The sequence below is a fragment of the Ricinus communis genome, chromosome 9, assembly GCF_019578655.1.
Source record: "Ricinus communis isolate WT05 ecotype wild-type chromosome 9, ASM1957865v1, whole genome shotgun sequence".
Lineage (NCBI taxonomy): Eukaryota > Viridiplantae > Streptophyta > Magnoliopsida > Malpighiales > Euphorbiaceae > Ricinus > Ricinus communis.
Window position 1 is genome coordinate 84,149 of NC_063264.1, and position 24,265 is coordinate 108,413.

General features: G+C 38.6%; 6 protein-coding genes and 1 long non-coding RNA gene across 13 annotated transcripts; 3 read left to right on the top strand and 4 right to left on the bottom strand.

Moving 5' to 3' along the window:
* Positions 1-259: 259 nt before the first annotated feature.
* On the bottom strand, positions 260-1,016 carry LOC8270918 (probable disease resistance protein RF9). The gene is made up of 2 exons (XM_015715270.3): positions 534-1,016; positions 260-398 (listed from the first exon to the last, which is right to left on the bottom strand). Exons 1-2 carry the CDS (start codon positions 1,014-1,016, stop codon positions 393-395), a joined length of 489 nt encoding a protein of 162 aa, XP_015570756.2. The 3' UTR covers positions 260-392.
* On the bottom strand, positions 710-3,276 carry LOC125371071 (putative disease resistance RPP13-like protein 3). The gene has a single exon (XM_048378937.1). The coding sequence runs from the start codon at positions 3,238-3,240 to the stop codon at positions 1,042-1,044; it is 2,199 nt and encodes a 732-aa protein (XP_048234894.1). The 5' UTR covers positions 3,241-3,276; the 3' UTR covers positions 710-1,041.
* A 538-nt stretch (positions 3,277-3,814) lies between these two features.
* LOC8270919 lies at positions 3,815-7,525 on the top strand. 4 transcript variants are annotated; one of them, XM_048378935.1, is made up of 3 exons: positions 3,815-3,927; positions 4,718-6,038; positions 6,111-7,525. In XM_048378935.1, the coding sequence occupies exons 1-3, from the start codon at positions 3,915-3,917 to the stop codon at positions 6,904-6,906; spliced, it is 2,130 nt and encodes a 709-aa protein (XP_048234892.1). In that variant the 5' UTR covers positions 3,815-3,914; the 3' UTR covers positions 6,907-7,525. The 4 variants fall into 4 exon arrangements, with proteins under 4 accessions (XP_048234892.1, XP_048234893.1, XP_048234890.1 ...); XM_048378936.1 differs by having other exon boundaries at positions 4,718-5,557; positions 5,840-7,525; XM_048378933.1 differs by having other exon boundaries at positions 4,718-7,525.
* A 496-nt stretch (positions 7,526-8,021) lies between these two features.
* On the bottom strand, positions 8,022-8,626 carry LOC125371073. The gene is made up of 2 exons (XR_007217273.1): positions 8,392-8,626; positions 8,022-8,283 (listed from the first exon to the last, which is right to left on the bottom strand). It is a non-coding gene; the product is annotated as an uncharacterized LOC125371073 (long non-coding RNA).
* A 732-nt stretch (positions 8,627-9,358) lies between these two features.
* Positions 9,359-15,597, top strand: LOC8270921 (putative disease resistance protein At3g14460). 4 transcript variants are annotated; one of them, XM_002513052.4, is made up of 5 exons: positions 9,359-13,408; positions 13,497-13,577; positions 13,807-13,892; positions 14,356-14,472; positions 14,875-15,597. In XM_002513052.4, the coding sequence occupies exon 1, from the start codon at positions 9,852-9,854 to the stop codon at positions 13,383-13,385; it is 3,534 nt and encodes a 1,177-aa protein (XP_002513098.2). In that variant the 5' UTR covers positions 9,359-9,851; the 3' UTR covers positions 13,386-13,408; positions 13,497-13,577; positions 13,807-13,892; positions 14,356-14,472; positions 14,875-15,597. The 4 variants fall into 4 exon arrangements, with proteins under 4 accessions (XP_002513098.2, XP_015570754.2, XP_025011991.2 ...); XM_015715268.3 differs by having other exon boundaries at positions 14,913-15,597; XM_025156223.2 differs by having other exon boundaries at positions 14,965-15,597.
* A 217-nt stretch (positions 15,598-15,814) lies between these two features.
* On the bottom strand, positions 15,815-18,939 carry LOC8270923 (disease resistance protein RPP13). Its single transcript, XM_002513054.4, has 2 exons — positions 16,262-18,939; positions 15,815-16,087 (listed from the first exon to the last, which is right to left on the bottom strand). Exon 1 carries the CDS (start codon positions 18,937-18,939, stop codon positions 16,285-16,287), a length of 2,655 nt encoding a protein of 884 aa, XP_002513100.2. The 3' UTR covers positions 15,815-16,087; positions 16,262-16,284.
* A 292-nt stretch (positions 18,940-19,231) lies between these two features.
* On the top strand, positions 19,232-22,380 carry LOC8270924. The gene is made up of 2 exons (XM_002513055.4): positions 19,232-19,369; positions 19,712-22,380. Exons 1-2 carry the CDS (start codon positions 19,357-19,359, stop codon positions 21,886-21,888), a joined length of 2,190 nt encoding a protein of 729 aa, XP_002513101.3. The 5' UTR covers positions 19,232-19,356; the 3' UTR covers positions 21,889-22,380.
* Positions 22,381-24,265: the final 1,885 nt, after the last annotated feature.

Sequence of the window (24,265 nt, forward strand, 5' to 3'; positions counted from 1 at the left end):
CTTATTTCAAATCAATGGCAATCAAAGGATGTCCGGTTTGCAATTTATTCGAGAATAAAGTAATTCACTTTTGGTTGCTAAATGGTATAATTTCATTAAGAGAGAGTAATATTTAGTCTTTTTCTGATTTATTTATTTTTATGTTCTTGCTGGCTCTCTTTCGCTTGGTCTTATATATGATATTTGCTCTTACGAATTGGAAGTTGCAGCCTAGATTGCACGGTGGTCCTCCATGCCAAAATTTGAGAGAGGCAAAACAACAATTAAAATTCTTTTCTTCTTAATATAAGAATATAATGCCAATATAACTAGAAATCAGAAATGTAATACCCGGGCAACCATAGAGAAAGACTCTTGCATTGCTGCTACAGGGAGCCTTGATTGCCTGTGATTTATTTCTGCACACCAGTTCCAACTAAAACTTCAGGCCAAACGGATAGCAAACTAGAGAGAAAGTTATTAAGACAGTTCAAATGTAATTATTACTTTATAAATAAACCAACTGCAGAGGCTGTAGAAAAGACCTAACTCACCGGCAAAGTTGGAAATTTCCAATAATGTGTACTGATTTTTACACTCCTCTTCATGTTGGTTCTAATATCTGCGACAAACTTTCCGGGCATATTCGTTAAAGTCAGCTCGTCTAAAGAAGCCAGATTGTACAGTCCACCAGGCAGCTTCAGATTTGTGCAGCATCTGATCTCTAATGTTTGAAGTTCACGCATGGATCCTTCCTCCACTGTCCACTCCTCTAGCTCTTCTAGCATCCATAGTTTCAGGACTCGGAGTTCAGGAAATCCATTGCGGGGACTGTTCATTTGTTTTCCCAAGTATGAATTAGCAAAAAGCCTGAGGATGCTCAGGCGAGGCAACTTCCCCAGAATTGGCATTGGATCTTGTTCCAGCTGTGACACTGACAAAGTAAGCATTGTCAGATTTGGGGGGAGTTCATGCATATCAAAAGTCACTAGCCTTCCAAATAAATGTAATTCACTGAGCTTCTTGTGCTGCTTCATTGTCCCCAAATCGAGGTCTGAAGGTTCATTGAACTCGTTTATTGACCTCAACCTCAATGACTCTAGATTCTCTTTTCAGTTCAGGAATCCAATTAATTATTTTCTGAACTGATGAGTCGAGGCAAGTCAAGCCCAGTTTCCTCAGATTGGTCAGTTGCTGCAACCAGTTGATCACTGAGCAGCTCTTTCCTACTAAAAGCCCCCATAGCGTTTGAAGGTTGGTTAAAGATACCTTGATCCCTTGCTTTTGAAAAGACATACCGAAATGAATATCGTTCATATACAGATGCCGAAGCTTCTTTGCCTTCCAGATGGAGATAGGCAAAGCTGGAATATTTGTGTGCTTCACATCTAAAGTCTCCAAGCAAGGTAGTTTTCCAATGGACTCAGGTATCCAATCCAGAAAAGTCCATCTCAGACCTAGGTACCTTAGGTGAAGTAGTTTTCCCAGTGCCTCCGATAACACAGGTTTATAAACATATTCCAAATCAAGAACAGTAAGCAATCCAAACCCTCTCTTAGAGATCTTCTTAAGAAGGTTATCAACTTGGTCTGCAGGTGTGTCTCCTTTGCGGGTGTTGAAAGATATGTATGACCGTAAATATCCAATGTGAGAAGGATCTGAAGGGTAGCAGTTGATGTCTAAATATTCAGCAATTCGCCGGACGTTAAACGGTGGTTTGTCTTTATAATCATAGTTGCGGTGAACATGAAAGAATCCCATATCTGTAGCAGTAGGAAGGATGGTATCATACAGAGCAGCCTGCACCTTGCACGTTTTCGGGCTTCCATCCAACCTCCATTTTTCCACCACAATCATGTTTCTTATGACAAGTTCTTCGAAGTGTGTCTCCACCAAATCTTCAGGGACGATGCTTCCACCATGAGACGATATTGCCAGTCCCTCTGCAAGCCATAACAGTAACAATCTTCGTATAGGGATTTCATGTGATTTGGGAAATAATCCTGAATAAAGTAGACAAGATTTTACTGGCGAAGGTAGGTCTTGATAGCTCATAGCCAAGATATTCAAGGAGCTGGACTTAAAAGTATCACTCTCAATTACCTTTGACCATTCAGCATAAGGTTTGGTAGACAGCAGACCACCAAGAGTAACTACTGCGAGAGGTAATCCAGCACATTTGCGCACAATCAGTTCCTGCAGGCTTTTCAATTCTGAACCATTCGCTGGTCTTCGTAATTTTTGTAGGAAGAGTTGCCAACTCTCTTGTGGGTTGAGAGGGCGAATCTGGAAAAGTGAGATCCATGGAGTAAGGCTGCGTGCAACTTCAATGCTGCGCATTGTAAGAATCACTCTGCTACCCATTACTGAAGTTGAAAACACGAATTTAAGTATTTCCCAAGCATCACGCGAATGGATATCGTCCAACACAATTAAGTAAGTCCTTCGGCTTAAGAAATATTTAACTCTGATTCGCAATGCCTCCAGAGACAGAGTTTCTTCTTCTGTGACCTCACTAATTTGTCTCAATATACTGATTAATACATCTCGCTCTTGGAACTCTTCAGATACATTAACCCAGGCACAGCACTCAAAATGCTGCTTAACTTCTTGTACACGGTTGTATATGAACTTTACTAGGGTCGTCTTTCCAGAGCCTGCTGCACCAACCACTGCAATAACAATGGAAGGCAACCAGCGGCCATGGCGGCTAAGGAGTAATTGAACCAAATCATGCCTTTGATCTTCTAGACCAACAATATTATATGATTCCTTCAGAAAATCAGCAATTCTTGACCAACGTTTGGGTTGCTCTCGAGACTGGCTGCCATTTTCTTCTGCTTCTTCTGTCTTGTTTTGTTGGCGTTGATCTTCAGCAATCTTAAACATTATTGAGAATTTAGTAGCATCATTGCTCAAAAATTTCTGCATCTGTCTGGTGAAAGAGAATTGGATCGACGCAGACAACAAGGCAGAAGGGAGAAACTTCATAACATGATTTCTTATCCGTCTTCTACGAAATAATTTAACGAGGAACTTGTCAACCATATCCTCTGATGAGTAAACACTCGGAAGCAACGAGATGGATGAGGCTAGTGCTAGTTCGTTACCAGATCCTTTGTTCAAAAACCTCTGTAAGTGTTCCAGCTCCTGAATATACTTTCGGACTTGGCTTCTTAATCCTGGACAGATTATATCTCTTTCAGCAAGCAGATTATTCAGTTTCCCTATCAGAAGAGAAACGGTTATTTCAACCACCATGGATCTCCTAAATACGATCTCTGCTTTTTTCCAGCTGGAGGAGGAGAGACGGACGAGAGAACTTGATATATAAAACACTAATTTAAGTAAATGGGAAGAGATCGCCGCCGACTGCCGCGGCAAGGTTCGTGGAGAACTTTATCTTTCGTAAAAGCATAAGAATAAGAATTAATAAAAAAGACTTTTATAGTTGACCAGATTGACTAATAATTACCGAACCGATTAGCATTACTTTATCAGCCTCTTGTATCTTGATCATCACCGCCGCGCCTTCTCTCTATCTCTCATCCGTCACAGAAAGAAAGAAAAAAGAAGAAGCGCGTCGTGCGCACACACATACAGATCTGATCAACATTTTGAACAGTTTCCGCTGTTCTTTCACATAAAAAATCCATTTATTTAGACAGCACCACTGTACTTCTCCATATCTCTTTATTTCTTTGCAAAAAGTTCAGCTCCTGTTTCTGCTGCTATAATTTTAACACTTCAAAAGTCGTCGCTTATAATTGTTCAGCTCTATGATATCATTTGAAAAAGGATTAAACGCTTTTCTTTTTTGGTCTCTTGCTGGCAGGTTACGGCCTGATTTTGGAGGAGAAAGACACAGAACTATAGAGGCATATATACAGGTCATGTTAGCTGAATGCTAAGCTCTACGATCAGAACACTCAACCATGGAAGCTACAAGTAATTAGCTGATGACTACTCAACTAATTTATTACTTTCTTGTCCTTATATCATCCCCAGAAAAAAAAAAAAAAGCAACTTCTACGTAGAAAGAGCCTGAAAAATTTCTGAAACTAGCTACCGGCAAAATCTGTTTTCACTTGCAGTAGTGATTAAGCTGTGCCAATGGGTACTCAGGACCAGATTGGCATTGTTTTTTCCACCTGCATTTGGCTTTTTCTTTTATTTATTTATTTTTAATTCAACATTTGGAAGAGGTTTACTTTCTCCAAAATTAGATTTAAAAGATAAAATGACAATTCAAACTCTTAAAAGCTAGGAGGCATACAACAATGCTAAACTGGCCAATTTATATGCTGAATGAATTCTTTTATTAATTTTTACGAATGAATTACACATTCTTTGTGTTAATAAAATTGACTACACCAAAGATATATATTGCATAAGTTAATCTTTTTCAATAAAAGTTATCTACTATTGGATTTGGTAGTACAGCTAATCTATATTGCATTATGAAAGTTCATTCATTTCTTAACAAATTAAATCTGTCAGCAACCGAAATGGATATGTTCTTTTTATTTTCTGAGCACAGCGATAAGCTCATTTTCAACACAAGGACAAAACTCTAGTTCAGTTTCTGAACACTATGAAAGTTAAAGATATGTCCATTATTCTTTGCATGATCCTTGAATTTATTGAATTTTTATTATTACGTAAAACACCCTCAATTCTCATGCTTTTCAGCTCTCCATATTTATTTTCCTTTTTCTTGAATTATATGGATTTTCAGTCAGCAGCTTGATTTATACTAAGGCCAGGAGACTGACCGACTTGTTTCCTCCAGCATTAAGGAAAGTGTGGAAAGAGTGGGAACTACGTGTTTTGGTCTTTGTTAGCCTTGTGTTACAGGTAACACTCATCCTTTTGGGCAATCGCAGGAAGTTCACTAGCAGACCATGGCTTCGAATTTTCTTATGGTGTGCCTATTTGATGGCCGACTGGGTAGCCACCGTTGCCCTTGGTGTTCTCTCCAACAATCTTGGCGATGTCATTGAAAGCATTGGCAAAAATGGTTCTCTGGATGCTAACACTGAGCTTACTGCATTCTGGGCACCATTTCTTCTGCTGCACCTGGGTGGCCCTGACACAATCACTGCTTATGCCATGGAAGATAATGAGCTTTGGTTGAGGCATTTTCTTGGATTGGGAGTTCAAACTGCTATAGCTCTTTATATATTCATTATGGCCTGGACAGGTTCTCATCTTTCATTTCTGACCTTTCCAATGATCTTGGCTGGGCTTATTAAGTATGCAGAAAGAACATGGGTTCTCAGGTCAGCGAGCAATGAGCAATTCAGAGACTCCATGCTTACAGATCCAGAAGCAGGTCCAAATTACCCGAAATTCATGCAAGAATTTACTCTGAGGCAGCATGAGGGTTACTATGTGAGAGCAGAAGAAATGAATGAAGCACAGGTTCAATTGGACGTTGCTCCAATAGATACCACAACCATAGCTGACGCAAACGAGTTGATTAAAGCATATGAACTGTTCAAGACTTTTAAGCGTCTCTTTGTAGATCTCATCCTTAGCTTCCAAGATCGAGAAAATAGCCAGTCCTTATTCAAAGGTATGTCCTTTATAGACGCTTTCAAAGTGGTCGAGATTGAACTTGGATTCATGTTCGATGTCCTCTACACCAAGGCTACTATAGTATTCAGAGTCCGAGGCTGCATTCTTCGATTTATCAGTTTATCTTTCACCTGCATTGCATTGGTGCTCTTCTCTGTATTTGTGGTTGATAAGCACCGGTTCTCAAACATTGATCTAGTCTTAACTTTCCTATTGCTGGCTGTAGCTGTTGTTCTTGAGACCATTGCGATTCTTTTGCTAATTTCTTCTGACTGGACAGATATTTATTTAAGTAAGAATGCAAATCGCGCTGTGAGCAAAGCCATCAGTTTTTTACAACTGCGCATGCTAAGACATCGCAGGTGGTCAAATTCCTTGGCACAGTACAGCTTGCTAAGCGTATCCCTTAAAACCAAACCTGCTGTCTGCGAAGGAATCCAAAGGGTGTTTTGCATTGATAAAGATTTAGAGAAACACCGGTACGAAACCTCTAAGCAAGTTTCACTAGATTTGAAAAGTCATCTGTTCGACTATCTTATGATGAAACTTAGTGTCCCAGAAAAAGAAGGCCCTGGTAACGACAAGGAGAAATCAAGCAGTCGGAGAGACCTCAAGGGTCAAAGCCTTGTACTTGAAAAATTTGATCATCCCGAATTGAAATGGAGCACTGATATGGTAGAGTTTGATCAAGGCATTCTTATTTGGCACATTGCTACCTATATCTGCTACCATGCTGATAGTGAAGAAAACTCAGATTCTATTTCAGCATGTACCAAATTCAGCAAACAGTTATCAAAATATATGCTCTATCTCCTAGTCATGCATCCTTCTATGATGCCAATGGGGATTGGGAATATTAGATATCGGGACACTTGTGCTGAGGCCACTAAATTTTTTGAAGAGCGCAAATCTTTTTTAGATGATAGCCCACCTAAAAGTTATATTTCTGAAAAATTTGGTGCCTGTTGGATGTGTTGTTGCAGAAAAGAGAAGATCATCTTTGAGAAAAGACAAGCTTGCAAGATGTTGCTTAAGGTGAATACTGCTGTGCTCCCAGCAAAGGTGAAAGGTGACAGAAGCAAGTCTGTGCTGTTTGATGCCTGTAAGCTTGCATCAGAATTGCAGCAAATTCTGAACAAGGAGAAGAAATGGGAGATGGTCTGTCATGTGTGGGTGGAAATGCTAGCTTATGCTGCTAGCCAGTGCAGAGGAGTTTATCATGCTCAGCAACTTAGACGAGGCGGGGAACTTCTAACTCATGTCTGGCTTCTGATGTCACATTTGGGTTTAACGGAGCAATTCCAGATATCACGGGGTCATGCAAGAGCCAAGTTATTCATGGATTAATAAGGCTACTGATATGTTGAAGTTGTATTGATTTGAACTTTTGTGTTCTGTTCTTTCGTTGGCAGTCTATTGACGGCCAGTGGTCACATTAATTTGTGCATCTAGTGGCACCATTACGGAATGATGTATCATTAAGGTTGGGGTTTGGATGTGCTTTTGGAGGAAGAGTGATCTACCTCCATATTTGACAAGTAATTAGAGATATACTCAGTTCTCCTTGTTCAGCCATTTAAATTTCAACAATGGTCCATTAAAAGTGATGATGATTGCAGGCCCAAATTTCCCATGGAGAAAAACAGACTGCTAGAACTACTTGACTGTTTTGTTCAACCTGTAAATAATTGCTAGCTACAGCGTAAGATGGATATGCAAGAGTTAGCGACTCTGGTAAGAGCTGCCTTGTTAATTTTGGAGATTTAGTATTAGGATACAGAAAACAAGAAGCATTTACCTGCCTTGTTCCTGTTCCTGTTTTCTTTTTGGTAAAACTAAAAAGTGTCTTCCTCCTTTCCCCCATCAGGACTTTGTACCTTACTTAGGATACTCTTTTTGCTATATTAATTGTTTATGGGCAACTATTATTATTATTATTATTATGATTTGCAAGTATGTTCAAACATGTCATTGTGATATTGTTTACCATGTCTATCCAATAACTTTCAAATAATTCATCAATAGTTGTGTTTCTTATATTTCTTATCTGTATGATTCCTATCATATGCCAAAATTATGGCCAAATCAACAAGTTGTTGATTTAGATTTTTATAATGGTTTCATAAGCTGGCAGATGAATTTGCTGCTGCTATTTCATAATACTCTTTCTTTCCTTAACAATTTGCAGACACGTTGCAACTATATACAAAAGCAATTACTGATCTTTACAAAAATTTAAGTAACAAGTTTGAAAGTAATTATCAATTAATGATTCAATTGGTTAAGCTAGTATTTTCAATTGGTAACCATAGATTTTGTTGATCTTATCTTAATATAATCAGCTAAGATATGTAAATAAGTGCCTCTTTTTTCCTGTGATTAGGTGTGAAATCAATTTCAAATGATTAATTACTCCATTGCCATATCTCACAACCACAGGCTGCCTTGTGGGGGTGGCACATTTAGGGCGCCGGGGCCCTGGATGCGCTAGCGATCGGGCACATAGGGGGTGGTTGCCCGGGTTTCTCGGCCTGGTATCCTGCACCTGGCGTTTATGATATCTACATTCAGCTGTGCCCCGGAAACACGGTCGAAGCACGCCCGCCCAGTGTGCTTCTTTCACGACATGCTCTGGTCCCGGGTATATTCCTTGTTTGGGTGTTTAGTTTGGTGGTGGAAGAACCATTCGCCCTGGAGCTGTGCTTGAAACAGCGGAAGAACGAGCTGCCAAAGATGAAAGAACGAAATTAAATTGCAGCCTCTAGAAAGAAAATGGGCTTAACTATTGATCCAAAGCTAAGATTTGAGTGTGAGAAGGTACTTTTTACTTACTTCTGCCTTAATATGGAAAAATCAAAACAATTTTCTGAAACTTAGTTTCCGGACTATCAGATCATGAGCCACTTAACATGATACTGAAGTAGAATCCGAGTTTGCTTTAGTTTTGCACTTCTCCGAAAAAGTGTCACTATGATTGACAGGCGAAATGAGGCTCAGGCGATGTATGAGAAACTTCAGTCTCATCCAGATGCTAAAGTGAGCAAGAAAGCAAGACAGTTTAAGTTCAGTCTCCAAGATCTGTATAAGGAATGGAGTCACATTCTATTTTTACATCCTTATACACTTTAATCAAACAACCCCATTCGAGTTCGAAGCTTTTTAAAAATTTTTGTTGATAGCTTATTCTTATTGACCGAATTATAAGTATAGATGGCAATAGAAACGACGAAGGTCATGAGATAGCAGAACTATATTGAGGCGTTTAATGAAGAAAAAACGAACAACTCCACAGGAGATGCTGAAAGGGAAGAAGAAGAAGAAGAAGAAGGTGGTGTGAGTCAAGTCCTTCCATATATCTTTTTTCTTTTAATTGTTTCTCCCATTTTCATAATAATATTGCTATTCAGAAAGGAAAGGAGACATTAACTGAAACTTTGTGGCATGTGGCGTCCAACTTTTTCTATAACTTTTTTTAAAAAAGAAATTTGGTAGGGATGACACAGAGGTTAAAGAATTTTAAAAGGGTGTGATGGTCATTAAAATATTTGCAGTGCATTGAAAGAAGTGGATAATACATCTTTGTGAGTTTTCTTTTAAGCTTTTTTTGATGTTATTTTGGTAAAATATAACATAGAAAGTCTCTTCTGCTATAATTAACTCTTTTTCATATTAGTTTTTAAACTTTTCATTATTAAGTGTCTTCCATACTCTTTTATTATAGCACTGATATGTTTGTATTTTTATAAGAAAAATATCATATCATATCATATTAAAATTAAATTATATATATTTATTAACAATTCACTTTTTTATGGAAATATAAAATTTGATCACACTCATTTTGCAGAGTTTTGTTGCCCAAGAAAATATTTGGGAAGAAATTCTATAGTCACTAGTAAAACCTGAAAATGTTGCAATGGGTAATGCTCAAAACTGGATGTTTTGCTCTCTTCTCTTGAATCCCATCAACACTCATCATCCAACTAGACAATAACTCCCATATTAGCCATTTCATCAATCTATTAATTTAAGAACCAATTAAATATAAAAAATAAGAGTAAAAAGACTAATTAAGATGTTATAGGGAGCAAATTGAAATCTCTGCCAAAAAAATATGAAATTCACAGAGGCCTTATCGAAAAATCTTACATTCCCTTCAACACTAGCAACTATCGTATAGTAATCATGTCACCGGTTAAAGAAAGAAAAAAGATACCTTCTCTTCCTCTCCCTCTCCCTCTCCCTCGTCTGTAACTTTCTTCATCGGTTTTCTCTTTTCTGAAGCGTTGGAAATGGCGGAACTGGTAGGAGGAGCTTTTCTCTCTTCTTTCATGCAGATTCTATTTGATCGGTTAACTTTTAACGGGGCCCAGAAAGGGGCTCTTGTATTGAAGAGTTTAAAAGAAATAATGATGCTTATCAATCCAGTTCTCCTAGACGCAGAGGAGAAGCAGATTAGCGTTCGTGCCGTGAAAACTTGGCTCCTCGAGGTTAAGGATGCTCTCTATGAAGCCGACGATTTACTGGATGAAATTGCTTACGAAACTCTGCGTTCGAAACTGGTGACTGAATCTCAAAAACAACAGAAGTGGAACTTTTTCCCTTCTGCTAGTAGTAATCCACTTAAAAAGAAGGTGGAAGAAAAGTTAGAATCCGTTCTTCAAAGAATTCAGTTTCTAGCACATCTAAAGGATGCCTTGGGTCTAGTAGAATATAGTGCTGGAGAGCAATCGCCATCATTTCGGGTACCAACAACTCCTCTTGTAGATGATCAACGTATTTATGGCAGAGATGATGATAAGGAAGCCGCAATGGAGCTACTCCTATCAGATGATATAAATGACGACAATCTGGGTGTGATTTCCATAGTGGGCATGGGTGGGCTTGGTAAAACTACCCTTGCACAGCTTCTCTTCAATGACAGCAGAGCAAGCGAGCGGTTCGATCTTAGACTTTGGGTGTGCGTTTCTGAAGAATTTGATGTTCTCAAGGTGTCAAAATATATTCTCGAGTTTTTCAATTTGGAGGCTTCTGATTCTTTCAAGGGACTAAAGGAGCTTCAACAGGAGTTAATGGAGAGATTATCGGGGAAAAGATTTTTGCTTGTTCTAGATGACGTCTGGAACGAAGACCGTTATAGCTGGGAAGTATTATGGAGACCTTTAAATTGTGGGGCCAAGGGAAGCAAAATTGTGGTGACGACACGCTCCTTCAAGGTAGCATCAATCATGAGCACCGCTCCTCCTTATGTTCTAGGCCCTTTAACTGGGGACGATTGTTGGAGATTGTTTTCGCTACATGCATTTCATGGAAATTTCGATGCACATCCAGAATTAAAAGAAATTGGTAAACAAATAGTACACAAGTGCAGAGGCGTACCTTTGGCTGCAAAAGTAATTGGGGGTCTGTTGCGCTATAAAAGAAATGTTGGGGAATGGATGAATATATTGCACAGCAACGCTTGGGATTTGGCAGATGGATATGTTCTTCCATCCCTAAGGTTGCAGTATCTTCATCTACCATCACACTTAAAACAGTGTTTTACTTACTGTGCAATATTTCCCCAGGATTATGAATTCCAAATGGAGGAATTAATCCTTCTCTGGATGGCAGAAGGTTTTCTAGATCAGACTAGAGAACATGAAAAAATGGTGGTAGGTTATGGTTTTTTTAACGATCTTGTATTAAGGTCCTTTTTCCAAGAAAGCTATCGTCGATCATGTTTCATAATGCATGACTTAGTGAATGACTTAGCTCAACTTGAATCTCAAGAGTTTTGCTTCAGATTGGAGAGGAACAGGATGGATGGGGTCGTCTCTAAGAAGACTCGTCATTTATCATTTGTAATGTCCGAATCAAATACCTCTGAGATATTCGACAGAATATATGAGGAAGCTCCATTTTTGCGCACCTTTGTGTCATTAGAGCGGTTAAGTTCCAGCTCTTCTAAACACATCAATAACAAGGTATTACATGATTTAGTCTCGAAACTCCATCGCCTACGGGTACTTTCTTTGTCTGGTTATAATAGCATTGACAGATTACCTGATCCAATTGGAAATTTGATACATTTAAGATATTTGAATGTCTCTAGAATGTCAATCAGAAAGTTGCCTGATTCTGTATGTAATTTGTATAATTTGCAAACATTAATCCTGTTGTGGTGTGAATATCTCATTGAGTTGCCAGCCAAAATGGGACAGTTGATCAACTTGTGTTATCTTGAGATTGCTAGAACAAAATTGCAAGAGATGCCACCCCGGATGGGTAAACTGATGAAGCTCCAAAAGTTAACTTACTTCATTGTAGGAAGACAAAGTGAGTCTACTCTTAAAGAGTTGGCGGAGCTTCAACAGCTTCAGGGAGAGTTTTGCATTCAGAATCTTCAAAATGTTGTGGATGTTCAAGATGCTTCCAAAGCAAATTTGAGGGCTAAGAAGCAACTTAAAAAGTTGGAGTTGAGATGGGATGCGGAGACTGATGATACATTGCAGGATTTAGGCGTACTCTTACTATTACAACCTCATACCAATCTGAAATGCCTTTCCATTGTTGGTTATGGGGGTACAAGGTTTCCAAATTGGGTTGGGGACCCATCATTTGCAAATATTGTAATCTTGACACTCCGTAGGTGCAAATACTGCTCCGTTTTACCACCACTTGGGCGATTAGAGTCTCTAAAAGAACTCTCCATCATAGCATTTGATATGGTCGAGGCAGTTGGCCCTGAGTTCTATGGAAGTTCTACAGCAAGAAAAACGTCATTTGGATCCCTTGAGATTTTGAGGTTTGAAAGGATGCTAAATTGGCGGGAATGGTATTCTTATGAGCAGGCAAATGAAGGTGCAGCTTTTCCTCTCCTCCAGGAGCTTTACCTTATTGAATGTCCCAACCTAGTAAAAGCATTGCCCAGTCACCTTCCTTCTTTAAAAATACTTGGGATAGAGAGATGCCAGAAACTACTTGCTGATTCACTTCCAAGGGCTCCATCTGTTCTTCAGATGAAGTTAAAGGATGATGATAATCATCATGTGCTGCTAGAAGAATCGGAGAATGAAATCAGAAACTGGGAATTACTCAAGTCATTCTCCTCAAAGTTGTTCCCTATGGTGGAGGCTCTTCGAATCATTACATGTCCGAATCTCAATTCTGTTTCAGCATCTGAGAGACATTATGGGGATTTCACACTTCTCGATTCCATGGAGATCGGGGGGTGCCGTGATTTATTATCTTTCTCTGAAGGAGGATTAACTGCCCAAAATTTAACAAGGCTTTCATTATGGGGTTTCCCAAATTTGAAATCTCTGCCACAAAGTATGCACTCCTCCTTTCCTTCCCTTGTGGCTTTGCAAATAAGTGACTGTCCAGAACTTGAGTTGTTTCCAGCTGGGGGTTTGCCCTCCAAATTACAATCACTTGAGATTGACAGTTGCAACAAACTCATTGCGGGTCGCTTGGGATGGGATCTGCAGTTACTTCCCTCTCTTTCACACTTCAGAATTGGAATGAATGATGATGTCGAATCCTTCCCTGAGAAGACGTTATTGCCCTCTTCCCTTGCCTCTCTTGAAATCGAGCATTTTCAAAATTTGCAGTGTCTGGACTATGAGGGGCTTCAACAGCTCACCCTCCTTAAACAACTGACAATTTGCAACTGCCCCAAGCTTCAGTCCATGCCAGAAGAGGGGCTACCCAAGTCCCTTTCTTCTTTATCTATCTGCAATTGTCTTTTGCTGGAAAGAAGGTGTCAGTGGGGAAAAGGGGAAGATTGGCCTAAGATTTCCCACGTCTCCTGTGTAAAGATTAATTACCATAAAATCAACTGAGAATATGCAGTCATCATCGTGAGGTATTACTTGTCCAAAGTTCCTGTTATTTTTATCTTGTCAACCTCAAAGTATGATTTTCCAGACTAATTCATTTTGAATTCGCTGCAGGGATTCTGATTCTCTGTAACTTATTCTTACTCTGGTCTGATATCCATTCTTACTGTCAGCTACGAGAACAGGGGAACTAAGGTAATTTGCATTTGTGCTTATATATTCAAAAGGTGTATTAAATGACTGATATTAATTGTATACATGAGATCATCAGTAGGAAGGCATCTGAATGTGTCTTACATTATACATCAAGAAAGTTTTGCTGTTTGAAGTCTACCTTGTAATATTTATTCATTAGTGCTTTTTATTTTTGATATAAACTCTTATTCAGTTGTATTATCTTGTACTCACATTGTCGCAACCACAGTGCAGGTTGTCTTCTCAGCAGTAGGAGAATTTTTGGCATCTACCATTAACATACTGGAATGGGTCTGGAATCTTTGTGAATGAAAGGTGCATGAATCCAGCAATTTACTGATTTAAAATTTTTTCACATTGTTTGTTTGCTTAACGTAGACTACTGTTATCTCGTTGAACGTATTGTTTAACCAATTGTTCCAACTTCATTTCACTCATCAAATGGAGGCCATAGCTATTTTCTGCAGTTTATTCTCCTAAGTCAGCATGGCAGCTCCCCAGATGGCTTACATTTGTTATATTCAAATGTTGAAATTTAATTTTCTTTAGTAATTCTTCACCGCCACTTGCTGTGGAAGGCATGCACACCTTTCAAATGTACTTTCTATCTGCATCTGCATAAGTGTTACAATAAAAAAATTTATTTTCACACTAGTGGAGTAAGAAAATTTGCTGTGGAGTAAGACAATTTGCTTACTTCCGAATGGTAAAACATTTTTGTGATTCTCTTTGTTATGAATCCCATTTACTGAATCTGATATCAATGTTATTAAATTAGGATGCTTTCATTAATGTGAATATGACATTTCCACCATGACCGGATGTGATCTGGCTCTGTTGCATTTAGACTGATGACAATGAAGATTGGACAAGCCCACTTTTCTTCTGAAATAAGGTAATTGTTGCTTGTTGGATTGTTGTGTTCCTTTCTGGGTCTCTCTTGCCGATAGGACTTGAGTTCTTTATAAAAAAAAAAAATTAGTTGCCTATGGCTTTTTTTCCCTCTCAGTCCTTTCTTCTCCCTTCCCATCTTTTATATGCTTACAAATTATTGATTTTGCTAAAATCTTAAAAGATGAAAATAGAAACCTTGTACCCAAACTACTGAATCTTTGCAATATTTTCTCTACTTTTTCATGACAATATAAATTGTTTACACATCTTCTTCCTCAAATGAAACGTGTTCTCACATATTGGATAACATAGCTTCTTTCATAGGTTATACAAAGCGTTGAACTACAGCGGAACCAAACTTGTTCTGCTAATTGTAGTTTTTCTGGTTTTGTTTCTGTATTAGGCCTTGTAGTTTTGATGTTTCTTATCTGCTAAACATAGTTCCACGAGGGGTTAAAGAGCATCTTTAAATGGATATCAAATCTGCTGCCAGGCTTGCGGGGCAGTTCAGAAATAGAAATATAAGATTACTGGCTTCACTATTTCTCTGGACAATACATTCAGCATGGATAGCTAAAAATCATGGAGGAAAGCCATTGCTGATTGCTGTAAAAGAAACTACTTCCAGAAATGAGATCATGGATCTTCAGGACTTAGGCCATCACTACATCGGGATCAGTGACGCAATGCCGTGAAAGTTAGTGTACATGGTTCTAATGTTGAGGCCTGCCTAACACTGCGAGATGGCAGTAATGGATTTGTCTATGTTCCTGATATGCCTGGACAGTAGACAGTAACCCGCAGAGTTGTCAATTCTGTTTATGGGATTCCAGTGCCCCTCAATTTAGCATCTCAAAGATATAGGTGGTATTTCCTTGTGGCACTTAAAAGAGAGGCGTTGACGGTCATATGTGAAAGCTCGCAGATGCTAGTTTGCAATATCAAGTGTGAATGATCATCTTTTTTTTCTTTTGGCTTTTTGCTCATGATTGTTGCTGATTCATCAAGTGAAGTCAGACGATGTATATGCAAATGTAGCATTTCTTCATGAAGTTTGCAATGTAGCCAAGGGCTGTAGTAATTATTCAAGTTATGGCAAATTTATTATTAAAATGTTCCTTTTTTATTTGCATTTCTTTTGTGTGTTCAATGTTACATGTAATTACATGAATTTAAGTAATTCGGAGTACAATTACAAATTGTTACAAATTTTATTGGATTCCTTTGTACCCATCTTTCTCGAGCAGATTGCTGTGTGGGATTGAGGTAGCATCACTTCTAGCTAACCAGTCTGGCATCTTTCTTAATAGAATAAAAGATTAGTACTCAGTACTCTGACCGTGTTACAAAAATATTAAATTATATTAAAACATTAAAAAATTAAGGCATCCATGAATAAACATAAGTTACATCTGGCCTTCACCTTCACCAGGTCAGTTGCAGCAGATGAAAGTTCTAAACAAAGTTTAATCAGGCTCATATTTGTACAAAGAATGAAGAATTTCATACACAATGTGAACTGCATATTGGAGGTGGCAGCGAGACTGTATATGAGCACCGGATCAGGGAAAGCTTCCGATCCATTCCATCCCTTCTCCCATTCTAAATTCCTCACCCTGCTTGCATGAAATTGTTAATGCATCATAATCAACATAGAGCCAACATTAAACCCACTCAGGGAAACAAGATGGAAAGCAATTACGTCAGAATTCAGAATTTTTGTCGAGATAGCTGAAACGCAACATTTACTTCTGACACAAACAAGAAACTCAATATGCTGCAGCAGATACCTCATCAGAATAGAAGAAAAGTCCTAATTCTTTGTCTTGATCTTTATATTCTGGCTTAGGTTGGCTTTAACTTCTGCTACAAAATCTTCTGGCATAGCCGTTAAAGTTAGTTTCTTGAGGGAAGCCAGCAGCTGTAATCCACGATGCTGCTTTAGCTGTATGCAGCACCTAATCTCTACTTTTCTGAGTTTAGGCATGGATCCTTCCTCCACAGTCCACTCCTCGAGTTCTTCTAACATCCACAATTTCAAGACACGAAGCTCAGGAAATCCCTTCCTGCAATCCATTTCTTTTCCCAGGTACGAGTGGGCAAAGAACCTGAGGATATGAAGGTTATTCAGCTTCCCTAAAATTGGCATTGGATCTTCGTGGAGCTTTGACACCGACAGCGTAAAATTTCTCAGATTTTGGGGAAGTTGATGCACAGCAAAATTTTTAGGTAACTTCCCAAGCAAGTACAGTTCCTGGAGCTTTGCATTCTCCTTCAACGTAATCAAATTGAGATCTGAAGGTTGATGCAACTCATTTATTGACCTTAACTTCAATGACTCGAGATTTTTCAGTGTAGGAAGCCACTGAATTATTTTTTCAAGTGATGCTTTGTAGCATGTCAAACCTAGTTTCCTTAGACCAGTCAATCCCTCTAGCAATTTGATCACCGAGCTGTTATTGCCTATTAAGAGCCCTGATAAAGTCTGAAGATCTGGCAAACACCCACCAGCGGATGGATTTTGCATAGACATATCAAAATGAATCTCATTCATATAGAGATGCCGAAGCTTCTTCACCTTCCAGATGGATATAGGCAGAGTTGTTATATTAGTATGCTTCACATCTAAAGTCTCCAAGCAAGGTAGTTTACCAATGCACTTTGGAACTGAATCCAGAAAAGTACATCTCAAACCTAAATACTTTAGTTGCAGTAGTTTTCCTAGCGTCTCAGAGAGAGAGGGTCTGTGGACATTCTCTAGATCGAGCACCGTGAGCAATCCAAAGCCTCTTTTAGCAATGATCTTCCTAAGAAGCTTGTCCACTCCGCCAGCAGGGGTGTCCCCTTTGCGGCTATTAAAAGATATATAAGAACGTAAATCTTGAATTGTAGGGTCTGAAGAAAGATATGTGTTGATGTCTAAGTATTCTGCAATCCTGCGGACATTAAACTGTTGTGTGTCTTTACTGGTGAGGGGATGGACATGAAAAAATCCCATCTTTCCTGCAATATGAAAAAGGGCTTCATGCAGAGTAGGGGAAAGATAGCATGTTTTGGGGCTTCCATCTAGCCTCCATTTGACAACCTCAATCATATTTCTACTGACAAGTTTTTCAAAGTAGCTCTTCGCCAAATCTTCTTTTTTGATCGATTTGCTGCTTTCCCCAACAATAGGTGTTGTTAGTCCCTCCGCAAGCCACAACCCAAACAATCTCCGGAGTTTGATCTCGCGCGACTTGGGGAACAGACTCATGTAAAGAAGACAAGACTTTAATGACGGAAGTAGGTCTCGGAAGCCCGCAGCCAAGATGTTGGAGGAAGAAGAGGATTGATCAGCACCGACAGTAGCTTGGTCGATGAGTCTTGACCATTGGTTTGGTGGTCTAGTAGAGAGCAAGCCAGCTAGTGCAACTATTGCAAGAGGTAAACCGTCACATTTACTCAAGATGTTCTCCTTCAAGCTTCTAATTGAGTTATCTTCTGCTGTTCTTACCTTCTTCAGGAAAAGTGCCCAACTCTCTTCATGATTCATTCGGCGAATCTGGAAAAGGGAGATCCGTGGATCAATAGCTCGCGCAACTTCAATCTTAGGCAAGGTAAGAATGACCCTCCTGGCTGCCCTGGCTGAATTTGGAAACGCATATTTGATGGTGCTCCAAACATCAGGTGATGGAATGTCATCCAAAACTATGAGGTATTTCTTCCAAAGAAAGAAATCCCGGACCCTCTTTAGCAATGATTCAAGAGGCAACTTTTCTTCATCTTTAACAACTGTAACTTGTCTCAATATCCCGGTCAACACATCTCGGACTTCAAATTTTTCAGAGACATAAACCCAAGCACAACAAACGAAATGTTGCTTCACTTCAACACTATCGTACATGGACTTGACTAAAGTAGTCTTACCAGAGCCTCCCTCGCCGACCACTGAAATCAGAAAAGGCGACAAGCGGCTGCTGACGACTAATTGAACCAAGTCGTCTCTTTGATCTATTAGACCAACAATAGCCTCTGATTCTTCCATAAAAGAAGATATTCGTTGCCATTGACGGTTGGATGGCTCCCCGACTTCAAATTTTGGTTCTGTAGGCTCGTTTTCTGGTTGTTCCAAGGGTAGTTTGGATGAGGAACAGAAGTCGGTGACATTTGTAAAAAGTTTCTCGATATTTTGGCTCAGAATGGATTGGTTCCGTGAAGGAACGAGGAAGGAGAAAGGGTAACCTGTCTTGAGGGACGATTTGAGAAGCACGTTGTCAATGATGTCGTCTACAAAATACACATTGAGCAGCAGCTTCATCACTTTGCTATCCTCCTCCTTCTCCGCGTCTTTCAGTAATCTCGGCAACCGTTCCCACTCCTCCATGGAGCTACTCACTTGGGCCCTTAATTTTGAATCGATCATTTCTTTCTCTGATAACAGATTTTTCAGTTTCTCTATCAAAATGGACACGGATATTTCTATTGCCATTTCAAGAAAAAAAAAAAGAAAAAAAACTGGTCAGTTCTGAAGGTGAGATCTCAAGTAGAAATTGATTCTCGGACACCGACGAACTGATTCCGAGTCAACCCACGTCCACGCTTAATACCAATCAAAACGCTGCCTTTCATGTCTTCTTCTTCTTCTCCTTTTTTTCTTCTTTTGAGGAAAAAAAAAGAAGGTAATACTAACCAATACGCTGCGTTTCGTTTTTTCCCTGCTGCAGGTCAAGTCAACGTCTATAATTGGATTTCCTTTTATTTTTATTTTTTCCATAATCTTCCCATCATCATATGAACTGAACTCTATTGCAGCTGGAATTTACTATACATGTATAAGATATGAAGATGTCTGCAATGCGCAGTTTGCTGAAGGTTAGAGTGTGATATCAAATTGCTACTGTAACCTATGGTAGCTACAAGTAAGCAGATAGCTTCTCAATTTCTGTTTCAATTCTGATTCCAAATTTCAATGTTCTTCTCTCTCTCTATAGAGCTTCTTTTTTCTTGCTAGTTCAGTAAAAGATCTCAAAATAAATAAATAAATGATAGGCTTATTATCTTTGTTTAGTTTTACAAGAATCCGCAGTCTATTTATGTATTTCTTTTTTCAAATCCTCACCATACTGTTCTTAATCTTGAATATTTTTTAATCTTGATTAATCTAAACCTCTCATGTTACTGTTGTTTCAGTTTTCTGGTTTGTGCTTTCTATTACTTTCCTTACTGTCTCAGAAACAATAAACATTTATATGGATTTTCAGTTGTTGGCAGCTTGATCTATACAAAGGCAAGGAGAGTCATGGCCGACGTGTTTCCTCCATCGTTAAGGAAATTGTGGAAGGACTGGGAGTTGCGTGCTTTGGTCTTACTTAGCCTCATTTTACAGATAATACTCATCTTTTTGGGCAATCGCAGGAAATACAGCAGCAAAACTTGGCTCAGAATTGTCTTGTGGTGTACCTATCTGACGGCTGACTGGGTAGCAACCGTTGCCCTTGGTGTTCTTTCCAATAATCTTGGTGATGTCCTTCATAGCGATGATGGCAAAAGCGTTGCGCTGGACGCTGACACTGAGCTTACTGCATTTTGGGCACCATTCCTTCTGCTGCACTTGGGTGGCCCTGATACTGTCACTGCTTATGCCATGGAAGATAATGAGCTGTGGCTAAGACACTTTCTTGGGTTGGGTGTTCAAACTGGAGTAGCCCTTTACATTTTCATTTTGGCATGGACAGGTTCTCATCTTTCAATTCTGACCATTCCAATGATTTTTGCTGGGCTTATAAAGTATGGAGAAAGAACATTGGTTCTCAGATCAGCTAGCAATGAGCAGTTCAGAGACTGCATGCTTAGTAAACCAGATCTTGGTCCCAATTATCCCAAATTCATGCAGGAATATAATTTGAAAGAGTTCGAGGGGTACCGTGTAGAAGCAGAAGAGATGTTAGAGGTAGAGGTGCAGGTGGATGATTCAATAAGAGGTGGCTCTGGTCCTGATGCACCTCAATTGCTTAATGCCTATAATTCATTCCAGATTTTCAAGCGTCTCTTTGTAGATCTCATCCTAAGTTTCCAAGACAAAGAAAATAGCCAAATCTTGTTCAAAAACATGTCTTTCATAGATGCTTTCAAGGTAGTTGAGATTGAACTTGGATTCATGTTTGATGTCCTTTACACCAAGGCATCAGTGATATATTCAGTCAAAGGCTGCATTCTTCGTTGCATCAGTTTGTCATTCACCTGCTCTGTCTTGGTGCTGTTCACCATATTTGTAGCCGATAAGGTGAAGTTTAACAATGTTGATCTGATCCTAACTTTTCTATTGCTGGCTGTAGCTATATTTCTTGAGATATATGCAGTACTTTTGCTGCTTTCCTCTGACTGGACCGATATTTATATGAGCAAGTACGCATATAGTGCTGTGCGAAAAACCATCAATTTTCTTCAACTGCCAAAACATATGAGGTGGTCGAACGCCTTGGCACAGTACAATTTGCTGAGCGTTAGCCTAAATACCAAACCTGCAATCTGCCATGGAATCCAGAGGTTGTTTTGCATTGACAAGTTAATGGAAAAATACCGGTACAGGAACTTTAAACAGGTCTCTCCAGATTTGAAAAGTTTGATTTTCGACCATCTCCTGAAGAAACTGGACATTCTAGAAAATGAGAAGGTTGAGAATGATAATGAGAGAGCAAGCAGAGACCAAATGCTGAGGGCTCAAAGCCTAGTGCTTGTAAGCTTTGGTCATCCTGAATTGAAATGGAGCACTGATGAGATGGACTTTGACCAGAGCATTCTTATTTGGCACATAGCTACTTATCTCTGCTACCGCAAGGATCATGAAGAAATCTCAGATCCCATCTTGGCAAGTAGAAGAATGAGCAAACGGCTATCAAAATACATGCTCTATCTCCTAATCATGTGTCCCTTCATGTTGCCAATGGGAATCGGGAACATCAGATACCGAGACACCTGTGCTGAGGTCACAAAATATTTGCAAGAACGCAAGTCTATATTAGGTGATAGTGATGTGCGCAAGAATTATTGTATCTTTGGATTGGAATGTTATAGAAAAATGAAGATCAAATTGCAGAAAAGAGAAGCTTGTGAGATGTTGCTTCAGGTGAACACTGCCGTGCTGCCAAAGAAAGTGAAAGGTGACAGAAGCAAATCTGTGTTATTTGATGCCTGTAGGCTGGCATCGCAATTGGAAGATATTGCAGACAAAGAGATTAAATGGGAAATGGTGTGCAAATCTTGGGTGGAAAGGTTAACTTATGCTGCTAGCCAATGCAGTGGAACTTATCATGCTCAGCAGCTGAGGCGAGGCGGAGAACTTCTCACTCATGTATGGCTCCTAATGTCACATTTGGGTTTAACAGATCAATTCCAAATATCACAGGGACATGCTAGAGCTAAGCTAGTAGCGAAATAATGAGGTTACCCTTATAATTGTACACTGTTGTTGAACTTGATGTTAATTAAGGTTGGGGGGCGTATTGCAGGTAAAGGGGAAAGGACAACTCCCCTGAGTTGATGTATAGCCGTATCTGACAAATAAACTATTAAATTTTTATTCCTGCATTTGCACAAATTTTACTTATGTATAACTGATGAAGTTGCAGGCCTAAATTTCCCAAAAGCGAGCCGGGCTAGGCTTGGAAAATATTGAAATAGAGAGATATGTGGTTTGGGCTTCCATGGAAATTCATGGCAAAAGTGATGTCTTTTACTTTTCAATGTGTTCGTGAAATGATGGACTTTGTCCATTTTGGAGATTTAGGATTAGAAAACAAAATCCAAGAATGCCTGCCATGCTCCTCCTATTGTTTTCGTTTTGGTAAAAGGTCACCTAATCAGGACATTGTACCTTACTCGGGCTACCTTTTTGTTATATAAATTGTTAATGTGCAACTCTAATTATTCACAGAGGGGTCTTCTCATCATTTTTTTTTTTTAATTTCTTTTTTTCTTTTCATGTATATCCAAACATGTCATTGTGGTATTGTTTATCATGTCTATCCAATAGCTTTCAAATAATTCATCAATAGTTGTGTTTCTTATATTTCTTATCTGTATGATTCCTATCATATGCCAAAATTATGGCCAAATCAACAAGTTGTTGATTTAGATTTTTATTCATAAACTGGCAGATGAATATGCTGCTGCTATTTCACAATACTCTTTCTTTCCTTAACAATTTGCAGACACATTGCAACTATATACAAAAGCAAAAGTAACAAGTTTCAAAGTAATTATAAATTAACAATTCAATTGGTTAAGCTAGTATTTTCAATTGGTAACCATAGATTTGTGATGAACAATGAATGTGATATGAAAATCATAAAATCCTGAAATCCTTTTCTAGAATCCAACATATACCCAATTCATTTTTAATAATTTAAATCAAGAAATATCTTATAACCAGAATGCACTTGTCATAGGTGGTTGGAACTTGTCAATGACATTACTATTAAATTTCTTTTTATAATGCTCAACTTAACATTTTCAATATTGATTAATACGTATATTTCTTTTATCAAATATATAAATCTCGATTTGTTTAACCAAACCGGTTAAAAGAAAATAAAAGAATTTGAAGGTTTTTATTTCTTAGGAGTCCTTACTCCGCCAATGTTGATTATAATTTCCAACAAACAAGAAAATTATGATAATATCAGAAAAAAGTTGCTTGCCATTCCAGATTTCTCAGGAATGCAAACAAAAACAAATGCCAATGATGTTTCTATACTCACACGATTGCAACTATCCATCTGAAGATCCTTTAGGATTACTGTAAAAGAGTGAACCGACCCTCTTTTTATTCACCTTTTGAAAAAGGTGGTATTTTCCTAAATTCTTTATCTATCAATTAAGGAATTCTCAGATCACTATTGATCTTATTTTTCTTCAGATGACCAAATCTTTTACTTATATATTTATTTATTGTTTCTTTAGCTATTTGAAGAGGGGAGAACCATTAAGAGAGTGAATAAAGGGAAAATGAGTAGTAAATTTGTTTCTTCCCTATATAGCCTATAAATTTACACTTCCATCAAGATACTAACATATGAGCTTTACTTTGCCAAGAACCTCTCATGGAACTTTCAAGAAAATGGTTTTATAAATTGCTAATAATCCTTGAAGGGTTCTTTAGTTTGCACACCTTAGCTTCAGCAAATATCACTAACTTTTGCCATAATGATCTGCTCAACAACTGTATTACTTTTTCTTTTTTGTTCTTTTGGCTTTATTGGATAGAATAGCATTTGGAAAAGCTATTTGTGACTTCTCCTTTTTTTAGTGATAAAGAAAACACACATGCTCGTACACCAAACAAAAAGCAGATCCTAAAACATTTGATTAGTAATATAAGAAAAGGTACTGACTCTCCTTTTTCTTTGTGATTAAAGTTGCTATAATATCCCCTTTAATTATCTTAATGTAATCAGCTAAGATATGTAAATAAGTGCCTCTTTTTTCCTGTGATTAGGTGTGAAATCAATTTCAAATTATTAATTACTCCATTGCCATATCTCTCAACATATCTAACTGAAGAAGCTAAGCTTTTTCATATCTATCAAAACTTCTCAACCACTGGCTGCCTTCCGGACCAGTTGTGGGGGTGGCACATTTAGTGCAAATGCCGTGCGGGGCATACGTTGGGCTTGTTGAGATTGATTTACATTTTCCCTTGCTAATTGCTAACAATGAAGCATCTCAATCGTTGCAAGACCTTGACGTGTCTATTTCCTCGGTTTGCAGTCATCACGTAAATTTAGTAAAGCAACATTCTATTCCGTAACCTATTA